Raw genomic sequence first — 21,761 nt, 5'->3', positions numbered from 1 at the left:
CATGGGAGACCCAGAAGAGGCTCCTGGCTCCGGATCGGCACAACTCTGGCCGTTGCGGCCAATTGGGGAGTGAACCACTGGATGGAAGACCTCTCTCTCTCCCTGCCTCTCCTCTCTTTGTGTAACTCTGACTTTCAAATAAATAAATCTTAAAAAAAAAAAAAAAAAAAAAAAAGAGAAGGCCATGGCCAGTGATCATTTACTTTAAATTTTTTTTTGTTGTGTTTATGATTTATTTTGTTTGAAAGACAGAATTAGAGAGTGACAGAGAGTGAGAGTGAGACAGTGAGAGTGACAGAGAGACAGACAGACACACCTTCTATCCACTGGTTCACTCCCCAAACGGCACAACATCCAGGGCTGGGCCAGGCTGCACCCAGGGGCTGGGAATTCCATCCAGGTCTCCCACACGGGTGCAGGGGCGCAAGTACTTGGGCCATCTGCTACCTTTCCAAGCACATCAGCAGGGAGAGGGATGGGAAGTGGAGCAGCTGGGATTCAAACTGGCACCCATATGGGACGGCAGCATCACAGGTGGTGGCTTAATCCACTATTCCACACTGCTGGCCCCAGAATGAATAGATTTTATTCATTTTAACTCCATCATTTAATCTTGGCTGCTCTTGGTTCCCATTTTATGAAATTCATCCCTTAAGAGCACACAGCTAACGATAGCTGAGCATCACAACGGCTCTGGACTGGATTCTGGACCAGAACTGCAGGTAAAACATGAATGGTCCAAGAGTGACAGGAGATCACGGCTGATGTCCTTCTGTTGACCACCAAATGGTGGTACCCTAAGAGAACGCCATGCTTTGATGTAACACGTACCAATCAGAGACAGACAGACATCATCCAGGGCAACTTACTCCCAAGGCCTCCAGACTTTTGCTGACAGGACACAAGGAGGCGGGTGACACCAAAGAACCTTTTGAGGAACTGGGTGAAGGTGTCACCAACACCAGCTTATTTCAGAGTGCTGAGAACTAAGTGACAGAGCCCGGAACCCAGTGGACAGCCAGGAGAGAGGAATCCCTGTAAGAATCAAGTGGGACTCAAGGCCAACGAGCCAACTGCAAAGTGCCTGCAACCACTCTTCATGCTGTTCCAGGGGCCATGGTGGGCCAGGGACAAGCAGAGGCAGCAGCAGCTGCTAGGTCCGGAAAACCCTGTTGCCTCTCAAGCTTGATCAGCTCAGCCACCGCAGGCCTGTGAGGCAATGCTCACCCCATGGAAAGTAGGGCTTGCCACATGGCACACGGCAGCCTCTGGCTACAGGCGTCTTGCTCCCTTGCAGCTCCTGCCGACTCTCCCTGTAGCCTCGCCCCTGGCTGATACAGGTCAGACTCCCGGTGGAGATAACACACTTCCCCCCAAGGAAAGTCCACGAGACTGTCCCTTTGGTGGACAAGGGATGGTGAGATCGTATGGGTGCAGCAGCTACCCCACAGGGTGGTAAAGAATCGAGGAGGGCTGGGTGTTGATAGGACAGGGAAACAACGGCTCTCACCCTGAGATGAAGACCATATGCCCACACAGAGGTTCTGCTGCCCCAGCTCTCCCACCTATGCCCACCTGGTGTCCATGAGCTCAGCACTGATACCAAACCCAGGCTGCCTTGATACCACAGATCCTGGACGCTCTCGTGCTGACCCATCCTCTGGAGCTGTCGGGACCCAGGGAAGGCCAACTATCAGCCTTCAAGTTCCCTCTTTCCCGAGGACCCAGGGAGGGGCCTCCGTGCACCACTGCACCTTGCTCTACCAGGCACCCATCCAAGGTTTGTGTCCCTAAGGCTTCTTATCTTGGTTTCCTACCCTGTGCTTTTGCTCAGATGACCCCCCAGGACGGCTCCCTTCTTGCTCATCCTCAAGACCACCCACTCCAACCCCAAGCAAACAGAGGCACCTGGCTCCTTCTACCTCTTGTTCCAGAACTAACCTCTGCTGAGGAATCAAGAAATGAGTGAATAGGGGCTGGTGTTGTGGTGTAATGGGTTAAGCTGCCGCTGCGGCACTGCTCCACTTCCAATCCAACTCGCTGCTAGTGTGCATGGAAAAGCAGCGGAGGATGGCCCAAGTGCTTGGACCCCTGCCACCTGGTGACACAGATGGAGTTCCTGGTTTCTGGCTTTGGCCTGGTCTAGCCTTGGCTGTTGCAGACATTTGGGGAGTGAACCAGTGGATGGAAAAGTGCTCTCTCGCTTTCTCTCTCTTTCTCTCCCCCCACCTCTCTTTGAGTAATTCAGCCTTTCAAATAAATAAATAAATCTTTTTTTTTTTTTTTTGACAGGCAGAGTGGACAGTGAGAGAGAGAGAGACAGAGAGAAAGGTCTTCCTTTGCTGTTGGTTCACCCTCCAATGGCCGCCGCAGCCGGCGTGCTGCGGCCGGCACACCGCGCTGATCCGATGGCAGGAGCCAGGTACTTATCCTGGTCTCCCATGCATGTGCATGGGCCCAAGCACTTGGGCCATCCTCCACTGCACTCCCTGGCCACAGCAGAGAGCTGGCCTGGAAGAGGGGCAAACAGGACAGAATCTGGCGCCCTGACCAGGACCAGAACCCCGTGTGCTGGCGCCGCAAGGCGGAAGATTAGCCTAGTGAGCCGCGATGCTGGCCAAATAAATAAATCTTTAAAAAGTATGACTGAGGGGGCCGGCACTGTGGCATAGTGGGTAAAGCTGCCACATCCCATATGGCACCAGTTCGAGACTCGGCTGCTCCACTTCCAATCCAGCTCTCTGCTATGGCCTGGGAAAGCAGTAGAAGATGGCCCAAGTCCTTGGGCCCCTGCACGCATGTGGGACACCTGGAAGAAGCTCCTGGCTCCTGGCTTTGGATCGGCACAGCTCCTGCCATTGCGGCCATCGGGGGAGTGAACAAGTGGATGGAGGACCTCTCTCTCTGTCTCTACCTCTCTCTGTAACTCTGTCTTTCAAATAAATAAAATAAATCTTTAAAAAAAAGAGTGAATAAATACAAATATTATACTTGGAGCTGTCAAATGATGCCCAGAATGTAAAATTTAAAACATTCTGGGGCCAGTGCTGTGGTGTAGTGGGTAAAGCTGCTGCCTGCAGTGCTGGCATCCCATATGGGCACCAGTTCAAGTCCTGGCTGCTCCACTTCGGATCCAGCTCTCTACTAAGGCCTGGGAAAGCAGTGGAAGATGGCCCAAGTCCTTGGGCCCCTGTACCCACGTGGGAGACCCGGAAGAAGCTCCTGGTTCTAGATTGGCACAGCTTCGGCCATTGTGGCCATTTGGAGAATGAACCAGTGGATGGAAGACCTCTCTCCCTCTCTGCCTCTCCTCTCTGTGTAACTCTTTCAAATAAGTAAATAAATCTTTAAAACAAACAAAAAAAATGTTCTGCAGTGGTTTACATTCAATTGCACGAGTTATAAAGGCTGTCATCAAGGATCTTTAGTTCCTAATTAAGTGGTTTTCTTGTAAATGGTCATTTTAAAGAAAATGACCAAGTAAAAGCATACAGCCAGCATTCATTTCATTCTTTCAGAACAAAGTCTACAATATAATTGACATAATCGCCAGCTGGCAACTGCAAATTAAGATTCTTGTAGGTTGTGATTAAAAATAAAACTGGCCTCACAATAACCACCTTTCTAAAACTGACTTTGTTTTGGTGGAACGAAACTATTACGACATCCCCAATTTTCATACAGAAAAGGCTCCTGGCAGGAGGAAGGGCACTGATACCTGTGCAGTTAGAAGAAACACGGCAGGAGGAGCAGCCAGGCTTCCCCCTGAGTATCCAGAAAGTGGAAGGCCAGGAAGACACAGCCTCGAAATTGAAACACTTCGTAGAAATGCAAACCCAGGCTGCTTTGATTCAGACAAACGAGCAGCTTGCATTCTCCCAAATTCCTGGGCATCCCCAAATACCACAGTTCATCAGAACCCATGACATGAAGAACGGCCAAAAGTAACCTCATGAATGAAGCCAGTCTGTTTAACTTTTTCAGCATGAAAATGAAGACTTATCTGAAAGTATCTCATTCTCTAAAATGTCAACACTCATCACAAAATTCTTAGAAGTTTCCAGTGTATAATGCATTTTAAATACTCTGAAACTGTTGTTTCTGGCTGTGTAAACATCACTCTGAATGCAGCCAGGCCCTCTTATGTAAGGATGACTCACCCAGTTACACTGAGGCCCAGGGCCCAGGGCAGTGTCTGCTCGACTTCAATTTGATAGGATTACTCGGTTGTAGGAAGAAGCAAAGGGAAAGAGACCTGCTCCAAGCATTTAACTTGACAGTCCAGAATACTTCAACACTGGGAGAACCGGGTCACTCCTCGCCTTTAACCACCGTGTACACTACCATCATACTGCCAGCCCCAGGGAAGAAAATGTCTGCAAATGCCACTCTCAGCATCTCCCTTACACGACCTACACAGACATTCACCTACATGATCTTTTTTCTTTTTTTTCCTTTTCCCAACAAAGGAACAAAACTCAAAAAGCACAGTCTGCACACCTACTCTCTTGTCATCTGACTGAGAACGTGGCCAGCACCTCTGGGGGCTGAGACAGAAACCCCTGAGGCATGTGAAACCCAATGCCAGCCAGCAATCCTGGGGGCCCAGTGGACTCCTCCCTCTGGCACAAGGACCGGGTCTGCTGCCCGACACCGTGGATAGTTCCTGTCATTTTTCCCAACCAGAGAGGCATAAGACCTAGAATATTCTGGAGTCCATGGAAACTGCTCTCCTGTGCATACTGGCACTTACTCGTGGTAAACTGCTCCTGACCCTTCAAAAATCTGATAAAAGCCCAGAGCTCTCTCACGCCCCCACTGAAAAGGCAGTGCACACAGAAGCCCCCACACCCCCCAGGGCCTTGCCCTGAGGACCCTGCACACCCACAGTGGAGGCAGCTTTTTTTTTTTTTTTTTTAAAGACTTGCTTATTTATTTGAAAGGCAGAGTTATGGGGGAGGGGGAGGGGGAGGGGAGAGGGAGGGTTGAGAGAGAGAGAGAGAGAGAGATCTTTCACCCACTGTTTCATTCCCCATATGGCTGCAATGGCCAGTGCAGGGCCAGGCTGAAGCCAGGAATTTCTTCTGGGTCTCAAGAGCACTTAGGTCATCCTCCATTGCTTTCCCAGGCACATCAGCAGGGAGCTGGATCAGAAGTGGAGCAGCCAGAACATGAACTGGTGCCTATTTGGGATGCTGGCTACACCTGCTACACTACAATGCCAGCCCAAGAGATGGCCAATTTTAAAGCTTGCATTTAGAAAACCAAGATGAAAGGGGCCAGCACCGTAGCTCACTTGGTTAATCCTCTACCTGCAGCACCGGCATCCCATATGGGCGCCGGGTTCTAGTCCCGGCTGCTCCTCTTCCAGTCCAGCTTTCTGCTGTGGCCCGGGAGGGCAGTGGAGGATGGCTCAAGTGCTTGGGCCCATGCACATGCATGGGAGACCAGGAAGAAGCACCTGGCTCCTGGCTTCGGATCAGCGCAGCACTGGCCGTGGTGGCCATTTGGGTAGTGAACCAATGTTAAGGAAGAGCTCTCTGTCTCTCCCTCTGTCTATAACTCTACCTGTGAAAATAAAATAAAACAAAACCACGATGGAAAGAAGGCGTCATACTTACACTGGTTGGGTGCTGGGCAGCAGCTTCATGTTGCAACCTCACCCTCTGGGGCATCATCACGTCATCCTGTAAGAGAGAGCACACCCTGACTTCTCAAAAAGCAACTGCACAAATAAGTCAAACAATAGCAAAATAGGCAAATGCACCCATTGGTGGACTTGGATGGGCGAATCCACCACGAGCCTCATGAGGGAAATGTGACTGTTCAGAGAGAAAGAATGAAAAACCCTGGTTACTCCAGTGAGGCCAGGCTCCCTTCCCTACAGGGCTGGGAAGGGGGGCACAGATGGTGGGAGACAGTCTGGCACTGCCCAGCCAGCTGGCAGATATGCGTCCCTTAAGACCCAGGCGTGTAGCCACCTATGGTAAAACATCTTACACAAGGGGCCGGTGCTGTGGCGTGGCGGGTTAACGCCCTGGCCTGAAGCGCCAGCATCCCATATGGGCGCCAGTTCTAGTCCCGGCTGTTCCACTTCCGATCCAGCTCTCTGCTGTGGCCTGGGAAAGCAGTGGAAGATGGCCCAAGTCCTTGGGCCCCTGCACCCACGTGGGAGACCTGGAAGAAGCTCCTGGATCCTGGCTTCGGATTGGCGCAGCTCTGGCCGTTGCGGCCATCTGGGGAGTGAACCATCGGACAGGACCAGCTGGGCAGCTTTGCCCAAGTGTGGGAATGACCCAGTCACGGGCATCAGCTGGACACACACTGTGCCAGTTACCACTGTGAAGAAACGTGTACTTGTTCTGCGCTGCTCCTTCACTCCTTGTCAGGTCTGTGGCTCCTACTTAAGTTTCTGCAGCTGCTACTGGGTTCCCTGCGGGACGGTGTTCAACAGTAGTAACATGCAGTTTACTTCTCCAGCTGATAACTCAGGGATGCTGGGTCAGTCCCAAACCCCTTGTGCCTCTTCCATGCACACGTGTAAGACCTTGACACCCCACGTGGCGCATGCCTGCGTCTCAGGGGACATGCGCCCTCTGGCTGGACAGGGCCAGGCTGCCTCATAGAGTTCTGCCCATCCTCTTAGCCCCACGGGGGATGAGAACCAGTGTCATTTGGAATTGAGAGGATTTATTTCATTTACTTATACTGAAACCAGGCAAGATGAACAGTGTTTATAAAGAAATGTACACACAATAGAAACCATAAAGAAACACAAGTGCATTAGGTCACAGCAGTGGTCACTCTGTGAGGAGAAGGGGGCTAACAGCAGGGAAGGAGGGTGCCCCAGGATGTGGCAGGCTGTTCTTGACCAAGCAGCGGTTACAAGCACACAGCAAGAGTCATACATACACACACACACACACACACACACACACACAGTGGAGTCACATACACAGCAGGAGGCAGGAGTCACACACACACAGCAGCAGTTACATGCACACAGGAGTCACACACACAAGTGGCAGCATTCAACCTGAACAGGTATTTCAAAAAAAGCAGAGGCTGAGAGAAATCACAGGTTAACACATTTCTGCCCACTGTTGGTAAAAGCTCCGGTGGCTTGTAAGGCTGCTGAGAGGGAGGCCTGGTTTATGGCATGCAGGAGGACCATCTGAAGGACAACCCTCACCCACCTCCAAAGGCAGGGAGCACTGAGAGTCAAGCCTGCAATCTGCTGATCCCCAGTGCAACGCCTGACCCTGGTCCAGGCTGAGGTGTCCTTTGCAAAGGAGTGTCTCTAACCCCTTTCTGGAACCAAGACCAGCCCAGGGCTTGTATTTTGTTGGTCCCCAAAATATTTACTAAACAAGGAAGTGGATTTAGCTCAGCTCATTCATTTACAGAACATTCACACACTCTGACACTTAACCACCCTCTCCTACGGCTGGAGACAGAGAAGCCAGCATTGCTCTCACCGTGCAGCCAAGGAAAATGAAATTTGGAAGGGCTGTTTCACTCAGTCATGCAGCAATTGCATTTCATAGTTAAAACTGGACAGGATGCCTGATCCACTGCCAGGTGGTCCCCACAGCACTGCTCCTGACCAAGGACCTCACGGCACCACAATCAAGGGTGGCCCACTGCCAGGTGGACCCACAGCACTGCTCCCGACCAAGGACCTCACGGCACCACAATCAAGGGTGACCCACTGCCAGGTGGTCCCCACAGCACTGCTCCTGACCAAGGACCTCATGGCACCACAATCAAGGGTGGCTATGGACTCGTGCTTGTGGAACTCACTGGTCTTACCTCTTCCTCACCGTCCTGAAGCTGCTGGCTCCAGAGTGCTGGAGGCACAATGACAGGACCAGCTGAGCAGCCACAGGGTCTCCAGTAGGCTGTCTATGCTCTGCTTCGGGGTCCAGTGGATGGCCCTGCACCCCCCAAGTCAGGATTCAGGAATCGAGGGGTGGAAAAAGGAACAGTACCACTTGCTTTGACCCCACAGACTCACTATCAAAATTCTGCTTAAAGTTCCTGCAACTTTCTACTCTGCCAGCCTAGAGGTCTCGGTTCCAGCAAGAGGACGCTTCCTCCAGGGGGCACGGCAACAACTCCTCTGAACTGAAGTAAAGATGCCACTGGCCACCTCAGACCTCCACACCCCGGGTCAGCAGACTCAGAGGGGTTACAGGGCTGGCTAGGGCGACTGGTCCCAACTACCAAGGGGAACTGCCCTACTGTCCACATGGAGGTGAGGGAGCAAGTGTGTCCGGCATACTGGTGACCCCTAGAGTGTGTTTTAGGGTTCCCATGCCCCGAGTTTAGGTCTGTGTCTAATTACAACAGCCCAATCCAGGCAGGAGCGTGAATGCCACAGACCCGACAGGATGCAGGCTGGGCCACCCCATCAGCTTAAGGACCATGATCCACTGAGATGCCTGCTGAAGACAAACAGAAATACAGGGTGGGTAGACAAAGAGAGCTACAGCTTCCAGCAATGACCACATGATAGTTACAGAAACAGGACTGCAACTGTCATGAATGTGTGTGTATATACAAGGGTATTTCAGAAAGGATGTGGAAAACAGAATTAAAAAGTGAGTTTGGGAGCCAGCACTGTGGCATAACTAGCAGCGCTGCCATCTGCAACACCAGCATCCAATATGGGTGCCAGTTTGTGTCCCAACTACTCCACTTCTAATCCAGTTTCCCCATTAATGGTCTGGAGAGGGCAGCTGAGGATGGCCCGAGTGCTTGGGCCCCTGCCACCCATGCAGGATACCAGGCTTCAGCCTGGCTCAGCCCTGAAACCATCTGGGGAGTGAATCAGCAGATGGAAGATCTTCCCCCCACACAACGTTCAAATAAATATAGATATTAAAAAAAAAAGTGAGTTTGGGGGTGAGGTGGCACAGCAAGTTAACCAGCTGCCTGGGATGCCAGCATCCCATATTGGAGTGCCTCATTCTAGTCCTGGCTATTCCAGTCCAGCTTCCTGCTAATCCATTACCTGCACCTGGGAGGCAGCAGGTAATGGCTCAAGTGCTTAGGCCTGTGCCACCCACGTGGAAGACCGAGACAGGGTTCCAGGTTCCTGGCTTCAGCTTGGCCTCGCCCTGTTGTGGGTATTTCAGGAGTGACCCTGTGGATGAAAGATCTCCATCCCCACCCTCTATTGCTAACTTTCTCTCTGCCTTTCAAATAGATGAAAATAAATTTTGTTTTTAAAAAATGAGTTTATTTGGGTGTAAAAAATGTCGAAATCCATGCATATGTGTTGTCTTCAGAAAGTTCAGATGTGTATTATGAAAAAACTATGCACGGATTTTGACATTTTTTACACTAAAATAAACTCATCTTTTAATTCCATTTTCCATAAACTTCCCAAAGTCCTCTTATAATTGCCTAGTGTATCCTCACTCTCAGAAGTCAAAGTACATTCAAATACAAATCTCCATCACTTCTAAAGAGTCACCTGCCCTGCTGGGTGGCTAAGTAAAGTCAACATCTGCAAGGACAAAGAGAAAACTGAAAACACTGCACACTCACTCACCAACAAGCTGTAGTCCAAGGATGGACGCAGTGAGCAGACATTCAAGCCCGAAGAATGGATAGCAGGGCCGGCCCCTGAACCACTTCAGAGCCACAGTGACTGTAGGTTATAAATGAGCTCCTTGATCTCTCACCGCCATTCTGCTGAGAGGAGGGAGGAGGCCACAGTCCCCACTGCACATGAAAGCGAGGGGATGTTTGAACAGCAAGCCAGGCTTCGCTGGTGGGGCTGTGATCCCACCACCTTCACAGGAGGCGTCCCCCACAGGCCCCTCCTCCAGCTCTGGGCCAGGTCTATGGTGCTCACAGCTGGTGCCAAACACCAGGAGCTGATTTTAACTGAAGTCAGCTGGCATTCGGAATGCAGAGGAGAGGGGTTAAAAGGATAGAACTTCAAAAGCCCAGTATGCATTTCAAGTAGCTGTCCCAATCTGAGGGTGCTTTCGGAAATGCCATTATTTGTGAACCCCAAAGCATGCAAAATTCCCAGACAGGCTGAGATTATAAAAGAATAACCAGTTAAGAAACATTCTTGGCAGCCTGGGGAAAGAATTTAGATATATTCTAAAAATACCATAAATGCAGAATGAAACACTATGTCCTTTCTGACCATAAAAATGTGGAGTAGAAAAGGCTACCTGACTAAATTCAGGATTAGAAGCAGCAGCTTCTGCGTGAGGTACCCCTTACTAGGCAACATTCCTGGAGCTGCAGGCCTCAGATCCGACTGAGAGGCCCCGGCCAGGGCCAGGGTAGGGAGCGTGGAGGTGGAGGCTACTAGCAAATGAAGAAAGTAGGCAACAGCCGCAGTTTCTTTGCACGAGAGAACAAAAGTCCTTTGTGTTTGTTAAGCCTTCTTTGTGTTTGGCTTCTAGACAAATTAAGATTTGAAGACACCGCTGGAAATTACCTGATCGTACCAAACCCCTCAGGGAACAGGGCAGACCCAGCTGTTGCTGGGAGCTTGTGTCCAACATAGTGAGGTGACCAGGCTCTAGGGAGTTTTCATACCCACAACATACTAACCATCTCCCAGACTCTCCAGACACAGCTGGGGTCCTGTGGCTGAACTAGTCTGACACTGACCCCCTGAAGGCGGTGCAGACACCACGGGTCACAGCTCAGTTCTCACTGTGCCCTCTTCAGACACCATCACAAGGACTGGGGGCCCAGGGCACCCACACTTGTGGGCAACTTGGCTACAGAGCCGGGGCTCCCACCGTCCCTGCTCGGTGTGGTTGCTTTTGCTCTCACGCCCCTGCTCGCGGGGAATCGCCTTCACCAGTTTCTCATGAAGGATGTGATGGGGGACGAGGAAGAACAGCCAGATGACCAGGTGCAGGGCTTCTGTCCCTGTAGGGCTGTGGGTGCCACCCCCAGCACCCCCAGGGGCTCCCTACCCCGGGAGCTCTCTGGACTCCATCGTTCTGGAGCTTCTGTGCAGATTTCCTCACACAGGCATGACCGATTATTCGTTCCACCTCCAGCCCCTCCCCGTGAATCGAGGGTTGGTAATGCCCCGTGCTGAAGCTCTCCAGAGGCCACTGAGCTACAGCAAAAGATGAGCCTGTCCCCCAGGAAGTCCAAAGAACTTAGAGCTCTGAGCTAGGAGGGGAACAGAGTCCAAATGTATATTTCTGATATCACAATATTTTACACACATAACCTAATTTCCCCCAAATCTGAAGTTACAGAGGAGAAGCAAACAATCCAAGCTGCCTATTCCTGCAGCGCCAGGAGCAAACGCTACCCACAGAAGTGACAGGTAACTCACAGCACGCAAACAGCTGCTCCGCTGAAACTGGGGAGTCCATAAAGTATTTTAAAAGTCTTAAAGGCAACAATGAGTTAACAAGATAGTACTGAATTACTGGGCCAAACTCTAAGAGAAGGCATACTACTAGAGAGGGAAAGAGCCCCATGTGGCCCTAAGACCTCTCCCAATCCAGAAAAACAGTGAATTCACTTAAGTCTGGTTTTGATAACACTGCAAGGCTGCAGGAAACAGAAATGGAAGCCAAGTGTCTGTTCAAGGTCGGGGCCTGGGACCTGTCAAACTCCCAGGCCACCAAGGGTTCCCTCCCAACGAGGAGAAGAGGGGAGCTGAAGCTCCGAGTGGACTTCCCATGCAGGCCTCACACAACCACATGGAGAACTGCTCAAACACAGTGACAGTAGACAGAGACACAAAGTTACAGACAAGGCTCCAGGCATTCAGAGTATCCACCAAAAATGTTTTAAGACTTAGGCAAGGGATGGTGTTGTAGCGTAGTGGATAAAGCCACAGCCTATGACGCTGGCATCCCATAGGGACACCAGTTCTTGTCCAGGCTGCTCCACTTCTCATCTAGCTCCCTGCTAATGGCCTGGGAAAGCAACAGAAGATGGCCCAACTGTTTGGGCCCCTGACTTCCACTCACATGGGAAACTGGAAGAAGCTCCTGGCTTTGGCTTGGCCCAGCGCCGGCTGCTGCAGCCATTTGAAGAGTGAGTGGACAGAAGATCTGTCTCTCCCTCTCTCTGTGTAGCTCTTTCAAAATAAATAAGTTTAAAAAAAAAAAAAGACATGCAAAAAAAAAAAAGCCTATTAAAGAAAAGAAAAATGTGTAATAGACCAGACATAATGGCACAAATATTGTTTTATGAAGTAATTAGAACACAATTTGCAGAGACAGAAAGTAGAATACTGGTTAGCAGGGGCTCAGGGACAAGTTACTGTTTAATGGAGGCAGAGTTTTCGTGGGAAGATGGAAATGTTCTGGAGGCAGACGGCGGTGACAGCCACACAGTGGCATAGGTGTGCCTACTGCCACAGAACTGCACAGCGAAGTGATCTGAAGTGTCAATTTTATGTTTTGCATACTTAACACACATGAAAAAACAAAGACAAGCTTGCAGAATTAGAAAAAATACAATTCCAAATGAGGCAAAAAACGAATTTAACAGCAGAATAGATGTTTTTAAAGAGCTCATCAGTGGCAGTGAGAACTTCTCGGACAAGATCTCCTCCCCCACCTCCGGGAGCAGGGCAGGAGGCAGGTGCCTCCTCCCCAACTTCTAGCAGGGAATGCATCCAAAAAAATAGAACTACAAGAGACAGTCACTGAGCTTGAAGATTTAGCAAAAGAAATTATTCAGAATTTAACAAAAAGAGACCAGAAAATGGAAAATAGAAAAAGGGAAAAAACAACGAAATAACAAGATAAATTATAAAGGTGGGGGGCTGGGGGGAGAGTAGAGGAGAGGCAATATTTGAGGAAGCGACAGCTAAAAAGTTTCAAAACTGGTAAGAGCACGAACTAAGTTTTTTTTTTTTTAAAGATTTATTTATTTTACTTGAAAGTCAAGAGTTACACAGAGAAGGAGAGGCAGAGAGAGAAAGACAGAGAGGTCTTTCACTCGATGGTTCACTCCCCAATTGGCTGCAACGGCGGGAACTGCGCCTCTCAGAAGCCAGGAGCCAGGAGCTTCTTCCACGTCTCCTATACAGGTGCAGGGGCTCAAGGACTTGGGCCATCCTCTCTGCTTTCCCAGGCCATAGCAGAGAGCTGGATCAGAAGTGGAGCAGCTTGGTCTCAAACTGGCACTCATATGGGATGCCGGTGCTTCAGGCCAGGGCGTTAACCCGCTGCGCCACAGTGCCGACCCCATCCAACCAAGTTTTTAAAGCCCAGTAAAATCCAAGACAGACAGACAAATTCCAGAAGCAAAGCCTACTCCCAGAAATGGGTGAGTAAACTGTTTCAGAACAGTATTCTCGATGAGGACAACTGTCAGGTCTAGAAAAATGATTTTAAAATGTCCAAGACTCCTGTTAAAGGCACTGGAGAGACATTAAGGTCGAAGGACAAAGACATGGAAGAGCAGGAAGCCCCAAAGGTGAGAAACAGCATGCACCTGAGGGCGCAGGCTGGCTGCCATGCAGTCACCTGCCCCTCAGGGCAAAGCCAGCCCTGGAGCAGGTGAGAGACCACCCAATTCCTTCTACAAACAGCCCCTCATGGCACCCACTTGCCTGAGAGCTGCCAGAAGAGGCTGCAGCTCAGAGGGCGCCTGACACTGTCAGGGCCAGAGGAAAGACCTCAGTGAGAGACCTGAGGGGACAGAGGCTGGGGGTCCTCAGGGCTTTCAGCTGAGACAGGGAAAGGGCAACCAGAAACAGGGCTGCGTCACAGGCTGGCTGCCCACCTAAGCAAAACAAACCCTCAGTTTCTAGAACTTTTCAAATTCATGTTCCAGTACACAATTAAAAGTAAAGAGGCAAACAAGAAGACAAATTGTGCCTAAAAAAGTAAATGAAAGGAGCATAAAATAGAAGCAGACCCACAGAGAACCCAGAATGGAGCTGTGAGGCACGGACTAAACAACACAGTGAGTGACACATTCAGAGCACTCAGAGACAGTCAGTGCTCCTAAGTAAAAACCAGACGGAAATCCCAGAAATAGAAAACAGGACAACAAAGTAAGCACTCAACAGACAGGCTAGACGGCAGACGAGACACAACTGAAGAGGGAATTAACTGGATAAAATATAAGGGTACTTTCAAAAGTTCATGAAAACAATGGATTTAAAAGGTAAGTTTATTTTGCTGCAAAGAAATGAAAATCTGTACAGGTTTTTCATCATATGCATTCTCCATGAACCTTCTGAAGATCCCTCACAGACACCCTGGTGCTCAGCAAATCAGACGGTTGAAAACTTCAGAGCAACAGATGGGAGACTCGAGTGCAGCGTGAAAACATTAACAGGACAGCAAGATGGAGAGTGGGGCTGAAAAACCTCTCCACAAGTCATGGCTGAGATGTCCACAAACTTGAAGGAAAAAATAGAGAGAGGTCTTTAAAAATACCACATTGTCAGACCAGAGTAAAAACAAAAACAAAGCATGAGCCACCTACATGCTGCTTCAAGAGATGCACCTCATCAAATACTGAACAGGCTGCAAGGACATGGGTGAAGGACACAGCAGTATGGTGCTCACGCCAAACACTGCAGATCAAAGACAAAAGCTTACCAGAGGGGACAGCACCAGGGCCCAGTGGGTTAAGCCTGTAATGCCAGCATCCCATATGGGTGCTGGTTCAAGTCCCGGCTGTTCCTCTTCCAATCCAGCTCTCTGCTGTGGCCTGGGAAAGTAGTGGAAGATGGCCCAAGTCCTTGGGCCCCTGCATCCACATGGGAGACCAGGAAGAAGCTCCTGGCTCCTGGCTTCAGATCGGTGCAGCTCTGGCCGTTGTGGCCATTTGGGGAGTGAACCAACAGAGAGAAGACTTGTCTCTCTGTCTCTCCCTCTCACTGTCTGTAACTCTACCTCTCAAATAAATAAAATCTTTAAAAAAAAAAAAAAAGCTGAGAATATTTCCTATAGGCAAAAGAATCAGACTCCATAAACAAGGCACAAGATAAATACACACATCCCTAACAACAAAACCTTGCCCAAAAAAGAATAACAACAGTCAGAACTGGAGAAATAGACAAGTCAACAATAAAATGTGGAAACTTCAATAGTCCACTACTAAAAATGGATAAAACAAGTAGACAGGAAGTCTGCAAAGATACATAAGGTTTTAATAACACTGTCAACCAGCTGACATCTTCAGGAAAGTCATTCAGCAACAGGACAAATTCTTCTCAAGGCACAGGGAACATTCCTAGGACAGGTGACGCACTCGCCACAGAATCAGTATTTGTAAATTTAAAAGAACTAAAATCATGCAAGTATATTCTCTGACTATAAGAGATTTAAATTCTAATTAGGAAATAGGAGGATACTTGGGAAATCTACCACCAGCTCAAAATAGCATACTAAGTTTTTTAGCCGGCGCCGTGGCTCAATAGGCTAATCCTCCACCTTGCGGCGCCGGCACACCGGGTTCTAGTCCCGGTTGGGGCGCCGGATTCTGTCCCGGTTGCCCCTCTTCCAGGCCAGCTCTCTGCTATGGCCAGGGAGTGCAGTGGAGGATGGCCCAGGTGCTTGGGCCCTGCACCCCATGGGAGACCAGGAAAAGCACCTGGATCCTGGCTCCTGCCATCGGATCAGCGCGGTGCGCCGGCTGCAGCGGCGGCCATTGGAGGGTGAACCAACGGCAAAGGAAGACCTTTCCCTCTCTGTCTCTCTCTCTCACTGTCCACTCTGCCTGTCAAAAATAAAATAAAAAAAAAAATAGCATACTAAGTTTTTTAAAGATTTATTTTATTTACAAGGCACAGTTAGAGACAGAGAAAGAGGGAGAGACAGACAGACACAGAACAGAGACATCTTTCATCTGCTGCTTTACTCCCCAAATTGCCACAATGGCCAGGGCTGGGCCAGACCGAAGCCAGGAGACAGGAGCTCCTTCAGGGTCTCCCATGTGGGTGCAGAGGCCCAAGGACTTGGCCATCTTCTGCTGCTTTCCCAAGCACATTAGCTGGATTTGAAGCGGAGCAGCCAGGACTCGAACTGCAGCCCACGTTGGATGCTGGTATCCCAAGTGGCGGCTTTACCTGCTATACCACAATGCCAGCCCCCAAAATAGCATACTTCTAAAATAACCATTAGGTTGAAGAAGAAATCACAAGAGAGACTGGAAAGTATTTTGAACTTACTGAAAACAAAATAATGACAATCAAACGTGATATAGCACAAGCAGTGCTTAGAGAAAACTGGACAGCTATAAATGCTGTATTTTTTTAAACTTAAGAAACAGCAAAAGTGAAGAACAAACTAAACCCAAAGTAAGCAAAAGGAAGGAAATAATAAAGACTAGAGCAGATATCAATGGAGTAGAAAAAAAAGAAAAAAATTAATGACACCAATGATTGATTGATTGGGAAAATCAAGAAATTAGCCAGGCTAGAGATAGCAAACACTTTTTATCAAGTGGTAAATATTTTAGGCTTTGCCAGCCACATATGGTTGATGGCGTATATTTTTTCTGTTTTGTACTTGTTTTATTTTTCTAACACTTGAGACCATTCTCCTCCAGGAGCCATTACAGAACCAGCTGCTAGTGCCTACGGCCCCTGGACCCAGAGACAAAGACTGCGTTACCAAAGTTAAAGACCCAGAGAATACTGTGACAACTGAACGTCAACAAATTACACATTCAGATGTAACCGACACATTCCTACAAAAACATAACAGACTGCAATTAGCTAAAAAAGAAATACAAAATCTGAAAAATATATAAAAAATAATTAGGGGTCAGTGTTGTAGCCAGGTTGAGCCACTGCTTTTGACACTGGCAGCCCATATGGGTGCTGGTTCAAGTCCTGGCTGCTCCCAGCTAATGCATCTGAAAAAGCAGTGAAAGATGGTCCAGCACTTGGACCCCCGCACCCACATTGAAGACCGAGATGAACTTCCTGGCTCCTGGCTGCTGCCAGGCTTCAGCCCTTGCAGCCATTTGAGGAATGAACCAGGGGAAGGAAGACTTTTCGTTTCTCTGTCTCTTCCTCTCTCTGTAACTCTGCCTTTCAAATAAAATATATAAATCTTTTTTAAAAATTTAGTATTTAAAATTTCTCAAGTCCAGATGGCATCAGTATTGAATGCTGAGGCCGGCGCTGTGGTGCAGTGGGTTAACACCCTGGCCTGAGGCGCCAGCATCCCCTATGGGCGCCGGTTCTAGTCTGGCTGCTCCACTTCCAATCCAACTTTCTGCTATGGCCTGGGAAAGCAGTAGAAAATGGCCCAAGTCCTTGGGCCCCTGCATCCACGCGGGAGACCCGGAAGAAGCTCCTGGCTCCTGGCTTCAGTTCAGTGCAGCTCTGGCCGTTGCGGCCAATTGGGGAGTGAACCATCGTATGGTAGACCTCTCTCTCTCTCTCTCTCTCTCTGCCTCTCCTCTCTGTGTAACTCTTTCAAATAAATAAATATATCCTTAAAAAAAAAAAAAAAAACAGTGAATGCTACCAAACATTTAAAGAAGAAATAACATATTTACAAAGTCTCTCTGAGAATGGAGGCGGTAGGACACTGACTGGTTCATTCTATGAGGTTAGTACCTAAAACCAAAGCAGCTAAAGATATCACAGAAAAGGAAAATTACAGAATAGCATCCCATATGAGCACAGAGGAAAGAATTCTCAACATGTAGAAAGGGTTTCATACGATGACCAGCTAGAGTTTATCCCAGGAAAGCAAGGTTGCTTTAACATCTTACAGTCAACTGATTTCATACAGCATATTAACAGAAGAAAAGAACAATCATGATGTGATGAAGCAATAACTGGAGAGAAAGCATGTCACAAAATCAAATGGTTTTTCATAACAAAAAGTCTCAATGTAGGGACAAAAATGAACTTCCTCAACGTGTTGAAAGGCATCTACAAAAGTGCTACAGTGAACATCTTAATGATGAGACTGAACGCCTTCCCCAAGACTGGGAACAAGGGACACTTGTGTCACATCATGCAGCATGTTCTGCTCAGTGCACTAGGCAAGGAAGGGGGACAAAAGGCACTCAGCTCAGAAAGGAAGAGAAGCTGTCCCAGTTGGCACACAACATGATTTTACATGTAGAAAATCCCAAAGAATTCACAAAAAAAGGAAAACTGATAAACAAGTTCAACAAAATCACAGAAGACAAGATTGAAACTAAGCCCCTATACAGTGCCTTCAACACAGACACTGTATACCCTGAGGCCTGTCTCCACCCTCCCTCCCCGAGCTTCAAGTGTCATTTCTCTGTCTTTCTGATAGCAAATCAACCCCCTATTCAAATTAACTCACCTACAAGGTTCCAATTACTGGACTCACAAAACCATTTCTCCAATAAGTAACACCTTGATGGTCAATGTTGTCTTGGATTTCTTTTCCAGGAGTTCCAGGTCCACAGCAGAAAATCACTTCCACCTACATGCAGCCCCCAGACTGACTGAAGCCCACTTGGCCACCACAGAAATTCCCAAAAGTGGGGCCAGCGCTGTATCGCGGCAGGTTAAACCGCTGCCTGCAGTGCCGGCATCCCATATGGTGCAAGTTCGAGTCCTGGCTGATCCACTTCCGACCCAGCTCCCTGCTAATGCACCTGGGAAAGCAGCAGAAGGCGACCAAGTGCTTGGGCCCTGCATGCACATGGGAGACCTGGATGAAGCTTCTGGCTTTGACCAACCCAACCATTTGGGGAGTGAAGCAACAGATGGAAGGTCTGTGTATGTGTTTGTGTGTGTGTGTGTGTCTTCCTCTCTCTCTCTGTAACTCTTTCAAATAAAATAAATACATCTAAAAAAAAATTCCCTAAAGAACCCAGTATCATCAGCCAAACAAGGGAAGACCACATGCACCACTAACCCACCAGGAATCTATTTTTTTAAACATTTTTAAAATTTATTTGACAGGTAGAGTTATAGACAGAGAGAAAGGTCTTCCTTCCGTTGGTTCACTCCCCCAAATGGACGCCACAGCCGGCGCTGCGCCAATCCGAAGCCAAGAGCCAGGTGCCTCTTCCGGGTCTCCAATGCAGGTGCAGGGGCCCAAGCACTTGGGTCATCCTCCACTGCCCTCCCGGGCCACAGCAGAGAGCTGGACTGGAAGACGAGCAGCTGGGACTAGAACCCAGCACGCATATGGGATGCCGGTGCCGCAGGAGGAGGATTAACCAAGTGAGCCATGGAGCCGGCCCCCCGCCAGGAATCTAGACACACACTGAACCCACACTTCTCACTCCAACTTCAACCCATAAGAACCTTCACCCCTAACTCCTCAGGGAGCCCTGGATTTCAGTGGTAGCTGCCCAACTCCTTGCTCTGTGCTTGGCAATAAATGCCTTCTTCTTCCACCCATGTCAATGACCAGCTCTCAGCACGTGAGGAAAGCAGACCCAGTTTTGGGCATGCTAAGACAACTCCTTCAACCAATTCTGGAATTGTTCTATTTTAAGATCAAGATGTAAAAATCAGCTGTATTTCTATACCCTAGCACTGAACAATCTGAAAACAAAATAAAGAAAATAGTACATCCACAATAGTATCAAAAGAATAAAGTATTCAAGTATATATTTATCAACATAAGTCCATGACTTGCACACTAAAAGTTACAAAATATCACTGAGGGAGTTACAGAAGTAAACAGAGAGGCTGTCCACCACCACTAACAGGAGGACTCAATCAACACGTCCATCACTTTAGTGACAAGAAATAGAAGTAAAAGGCCCAAGGCTGGAGCCGGCGCTATGGTGCAGCGGATTAATGCCCTGGCCTGAAGCGCCAACATCCCATATGGGCTCTGGTTCGAGACCCAGCTGCTCCACTTCCTATCCAGCTCTCTGCTGTGGTCTGGGAAAGCAGTGGAAGATGGCCCAGGTCCTTGGGCCCCTGCACCCACATGGGAGACCCAGAAGAAGCTCCTGGCTTTGGATTGGCACAGTGCTGGCCGTTGAAGCCAACTGGGGAGTGAACCATTGGATGGAAGACCTCTTTCTCTCTCTACCTCTCCTCTTTCTGTATAACCTTGCCTTTCAAATAAATAAATAAATCTTAGGAAAAAAAAAAGGCTCAAGGCTTAGAAAGGCCAAGGCCAGTGCTGTGGCCATATGAGTGCTGGTTGAAGTCTCAGCTGCTCCACTTTCTATCCAGTTCTCAGCTATGGACTGGGAAAGCAGTGGAAGATGGCCCAAATCACTGGGCCTCTGCACCAGTGCAGGAGACCCTGAAGAAGCTCCTCGCTCCTGGCTTTGGAGCGGCTCAGCTCCAGCCATTGTGGTCATTTGGGGAGTGGACCAGCGGATGAAAGGCCTCTCTCTCTGTCTCTAGCTAATTCTGCCTTTTGAATAAATAAACAGATCTTTAAAAAAAGAAAGGTGAAAACAATTGACTCTCATTAGTCACTCACCAATATAAATAATCCAAAAGAACATAGCAAGTTTCTGTATACAAAAATAAAATTAATATATTTATAACCTAAAAATTTTTTGTACTATGCCACTTAACAATAGTATCAAAACACATCGGGGCAGGGGTTTGGCCTAGCTGTTAAGACACTACATGGGATGCTCACAGCCCATATCAGAGTCCCCGGGTCCTGCGAGGCCCGTACTGCTGGGATGGTGGGGCAATGGCATTCTTTGACAAGAAGCACCAGAGACAAGTTTCGGTGAATATGTCCGTTTATTAACAATCAAGCATAAGTTTTTAAAGGGCAGGCAGAGGGGGGCATAGCTAATTCAGGACAACACTAATTTCATAGGATAAAGCCAATATTGGTGCCGCTAAGCTTCTCCAATCAGCTTGAAGGTCAAGTAGTCTATGGTAGCTTTCCAGGTGGTTCTAATGGGCCTGGGCCACTTATGAGAGCTGTTTCCCTAATTGGTAATTAAAAGACCCTTCGATGGGGGAGAGGGGTGCTGGGGGGGGGGGTATGTGCCTGAGGCTCCTGCTGCCTGCCAGCGGCCAGGCCACCCTAACCTCCTGTATGGGCTAGGCAGGCAGTCCCCCAGCCAGGCACAGGATCACCCACACCTAGGTCTGCATCCCTGCTCTGCCTCCAATTCCAACTTCCTGCTAGTGTGCACCCTGGGAGACAGCAGGTGATGGCTCAAGTACTTGGGTCCCTGCCACCCACATGGAGACCTGGCTTGAGTTCCCAGCTCTGGGCTCTAGCCTGGCTTTGTTTGCAAGAGCAAGGCTCTTTAATATGCAGCTTCACTTTGCTTAGACACATAGGCACATGATTCCCCCTCAAGCGCCAGGACCTCCACAGAGGTCGAGGAGAAGAGCTGAGTCAATGAGGGATGAAGAGAGGTTCAGCTGTGAATTAATTCAGCACAAGCAGAAACTCTGAACCTGAACTGACTCCTCCAGCGGGCACACACAGAAGCCCTGCAGAGCCCAGGCTCCCAGCACTGGGGGGCCTGGCCAAAGGGGAGGCCGGCAGTACACCCAGGGAATGTCTTTGAGTTTACTTAAAGTAATGAAGACAAAAACCCATGTCTGACTATATCCTCAATGTGCAACTGTAGGTTCTTTTTCACCCACTGTAATTATGTGTTCTGTGGTTAAGAATTCTTCATAAGCATCACAGGAAACCCCTCACACAGATCTACACGACTGTCTTCAGCAGCACTCCACCGTCACATATCACCTTGTTTCTAGTTTCTGCCATGATAAATCATCCAAAGCTGCTTTGCACACAAGTCTCTCTCACAGACACTCAGAAGTACAATTCAATGCTCGAAGCCACAAAGCTTTTTAAACTCCCAGAACAAAATGCAATTATTCT

At 48.8% G+C, this 21,761-nt stretch overlaps 1 protein-coding gene across 23 annotated transcripts in view; it reads right to left on the bottom strand.

The window, feature by feature from the left end:
* B3GNTL1 (UDP-GlcNAc:betaGal beta-1,3-N-acetylglucosaminyltransferase like 1) overlaps window positions 1-21,761 on the bottom strand; it is a 99,510-nt gene that overhangs the window by 64,338 nt on the left and 13,411 nt on the right. For 22 of the 23 annotated variants that reach the window (XR_011383297.1, XR_011383294.1, XR_011383295.1 and 19 more), the window contains exon 5: window positions 5,622-5,687. Coding sequence is in view for 16 of the 23 variants with exons in the window: in XM_070060062.1 (XP_069916163.1) it covers window positions 5,622-5,687 (66 nt within the window). In the remaining 7 variants the exon portion in view is untranslated. Of the gene's footprint in view, window positions 1-5,621; window positions 5,688-9,559; window positions 9,733-21,761 lie in introns of all 23 variants that reach the window. The other variant, XM_070060069.1, reaches the window with a different exon arrangement.

Source organism: Oryctolagus cuniculus, chromosome 17, assembly GCF_964237555.1.
Source record: "Oryctolagus cuniculus chromosome 17, mOryCun1.1, whole genome shotgun sequence".
Taxonomy (NCBI): domain Eukaryota; kingdom Metazoa; phylum Chordata; class Mammalia; order Lagomorpha; family Leporidae; genus Oryctolagus; species Oryctolagus cuniculus.
This window is presented reverse-complemented; position numbering and strand designations above follow the sequence as displayed.